This window comes from Hyaloscypha bicolor, assembly GCF_002865645.1.
Source record: "Hyaloscypha bicolor E unplaced genomic scaffold K444scaffold_53, whole genome shotgun sequence".
Lineage (NCBI taxonomy): Eukaryota > Fungi > Ascomycota > Leotiomycetes > Helotiales > Hyaloscyphaceae > Hyaloscypha > Hyaloscypha bicolor.
Genome location: NW_020194555.1, coordinates 2,359,419 through 2,362,448, shown reverse-complemented (window position 1 = coordinate 2,362,448; position 3,030 = coordinate 2,359,419). Strand labels below are relative to the sequence as shown.

At 38.3% G+C, this 3,030-nt stretch overlaps 1 protein-coding gene across 1 annotated transcript; it reads left to right on the top strand.

Moving 5' to 3' along the window:
* Positions 1-1,543: 1,543 nt before the first annotated feature.
* K444DRAFT_661764 (uncharacterized protein) lies at positions 1,544-2,486 on the top strand (the record flags this gene model as incomplete). Its single annotated transcript, XM_024886619.1, has 4 exons — positions 1,544-1,568; positions 1,719-1,855; positions 1,890-2,126; positions 2,178-2,486. 4 exons carry the CDS (start codon positions 1,544-1,546, stop codon positions 2,484-2,486), a joined length of 708 nt encoding a protein of 235 aa, XP_024739565.1.
* Positions 2,487-3,030: the final 544 nt, after the last annotated feature.

The following is a 3,030-nucleotide window of genomic DNA, read 5'->3' as shown; positions in this document are numbered from 1 at the left end:
AATAATTAAAACAAAATTCGAGGAAGTCTTAATATTACTCAAGTTAATAAAAGAGTATAAAGACTATAAATCTTATACTAAGTACGAGAAGAATAATAGTTTTATTTCGGATTCGGATAAAGAATTAGTTATAAAGTAGCCAAATACCAAATTAAAAAGTAAATCTCGAGATCTAAAGTAGTTACTCTTATTACTAAAACAGAAAGAATCGGGTATTATAATAGAGAAACTATAAATAAGAAAGTAATTTCCTTAGTTAGTCAAATTACTTAGAAAAAGGCAAAAGTATATTAATAATATTAAACTCTAGTCTGAGAAGTAAATATAGGCTTGCCTTTATCTAGCTATTTATATTATATATAAGTACTTACTATTTCTCTATAGCCTTAAATAGCAAGAAAATAGAGCTACTCGAGAAAAATACTACTAATTATATATAATAGAAGTAAGATTACCTTAATAATACCTAAGCTTGCCTATTCTAATAATTATTATAATCTAGTATCCAAAGTAAAACTTTTTCTTAATAAATAGTAATATTAGTAAGAAATAACATATTCTGCTACTTTATATTAAAAGACTTTCTGTCTTTTATATTAGCCTTAGCTAACTATTTTGCCTCTATAAACTCGTTATTATTCTTTCTAAAATAGTTTCTTTATATTTAAAAATATAATTCGGCAAATTCCTTTACTTATATAGTATTACTATAGTAAGCTATAATATTATATATATCTCTATAGTATTATACTTTATGTCACGAGCACAAGATCTAGGGCCTGGAAGGCGTGGTTAGACTGTCTCTATTTCGACGATTCAAAGCTAAAGAGAGAAGAGGATCCCGAAGGAGCCTCGGATCTAAATAATCGCGAGCTACGCACGGGCCCACGTGCTAGCTTAAGCTCGGGGTCACGTGCAACGATCAGGTGACTACAGATGCCTCGCTCAGATGCCAGATGCCTCTCTAGCTCTAGTCTAACCCCTACTAGTACCGTATATCGTAACAACCGTAACACTTTATATTATTTCTAATTCCTTCTTTCTTAAAGTATATTAGTAGTAAAAAGATATTTCTTAAGTAGTTTAAGGGACGGGTTCTCAAGATTACCGGATTCTAAAGAATACCTAATAATATAGATAAGCTAATTAATTCGCTTTAATCTTTTTATATTATTTACTAACTTATCTCTAGCCTTATTATAGAGCTCGCAAAGGTAGTTAAAACCTTGCTCAAGCTTTAGCTATATATAATACTAGTTAAGAGAAATACTTATACTAGCCCTATAGTAAATAGTAATCTTATTGCCTGCTTTAATATTCTTAATTATATAGAGTTATTCTTTATTTTTGTTATTATTAAAAGAATAAACATAATTTAACGAGTAATAATAAGTAATACGGGATATATTAAGGAAGACTATACCGGTTTTGGATACGTATATATTTGTGGAGATAAGGTATCCGGAGAGAAAGCGTCCGCAGAGGTCACTTATTGCCCCTAGAAAGTTCGGAATATTTCCCAGTTCTTATCGCGATAAATAATATGGCTAGCCCAAAGAGAGGCATTAGTAGGTCTCTTATTCAAATAGCTCGTCGTTTCGAAGTAACTACTAATTTGACGAACTAGAGCGAGAGTCCTAGCAAAAGAGCCGGTAAGCCAGTATACCGCCCTACCTCCAAGAAACGCCAAAGAACGTATATATATAGTAAGCTAATAGGTACTTTAAACCAGAACGGAGAGCGTATATCTACCTCTCGTAATGGCTTTATAGAAGTCATTATCCTAGATGCGACAGACGTTGGAAGCGCTAGAGAACCTACCGCATATACGAGTCCCGAGAGTTTGCAGGCCCTTGTCCGTATGTCTGAACGCAATAATGTTTATATAGATCCTCCTAATCGCAACACACCAGCTATTAACGGGATCGTTGCAGCTCGTTTCCGCTGGCGAAGTTAAACGCTATTCCGAAGATTCAAAAGGTTTTCCTACTAATTACATCGGAAGACCCGGCCATATTCCACCGCCCGCGAGCAAGTCGTACGGCCTACCTTCCTTTGGTATTGAGGGCTCAGATACTCTCGAGAATTCACAGGCCGTACAGTCCCCTATAACCACATCGTACGGGGTTAACTAATCAGCCTCTTGTGAACCACCTAAAATTAAGTTATTTCTACAGACGACCGACGGCGAAATCGACTTCCAGAACCCCCTTCCATCAAGAGAGTTCAAGGAAGCCACAGTCCTAGAATTCTTTGCGATATTTTCGAAACGATCTGGGCTCAATACAGGCTTGTTACAGAAGCTCACCTTCATAGTCGCCTTCGCAGATTACCTTCGACTCGTGAACCAAAGCGACGATGAGAGACAGTGGTTGAATTTGAAGAGAAGGCTGAGTTACCTATTTAAGGAGGCCGTAGCAAAGCGGCCGCAGGAGACCGAGTTTGAGGTATGGGTTGTAGAAGATAGTGACTTGGCAGGATTTTAGTTGCACCATCGAGTTTTCTGGTACAGTGTTAGATAGTACAGCTGTTTACAAGCCTTCAACACATACCCTGAACGCCTACAAGTGTCTATGCAAGCCACAGCCTGAGCTGAATTACGGTCTGCATAGTTCCCAATGGCAAACGTACTAGGGAATGCCCTGAAACGAAGTGGAAGGGATGACTAACCAGCGCGCGAGGACAGGGGCCCGAAAATGCGGCGATTCGCACCAGAAATCTCTTCGCCAAGCCTCGTGCTAATTGGCTGCGTGAGGATCCTCGCGGATTGGCTGCTGTGACGTCCGAATTGGGGTTGGGCATGTTGTATTTCCCACGTGATCACATGCCTGATATCCGTCGCTCTCGTCTCCGCGAGGCCTCAATTCTCCTAGGATCATCCTCCCATAATAGAACCGAAGGTAACTTTACTGCTTCCCCGCATATTACAAAGACTGACAAAGGAAACCTAAACAGATGAAACCCAAATAAATCAAACCTAAACTGATGGGACGATATTCGACCGGTTAAAATTCCTTCCACAAGCTGTAC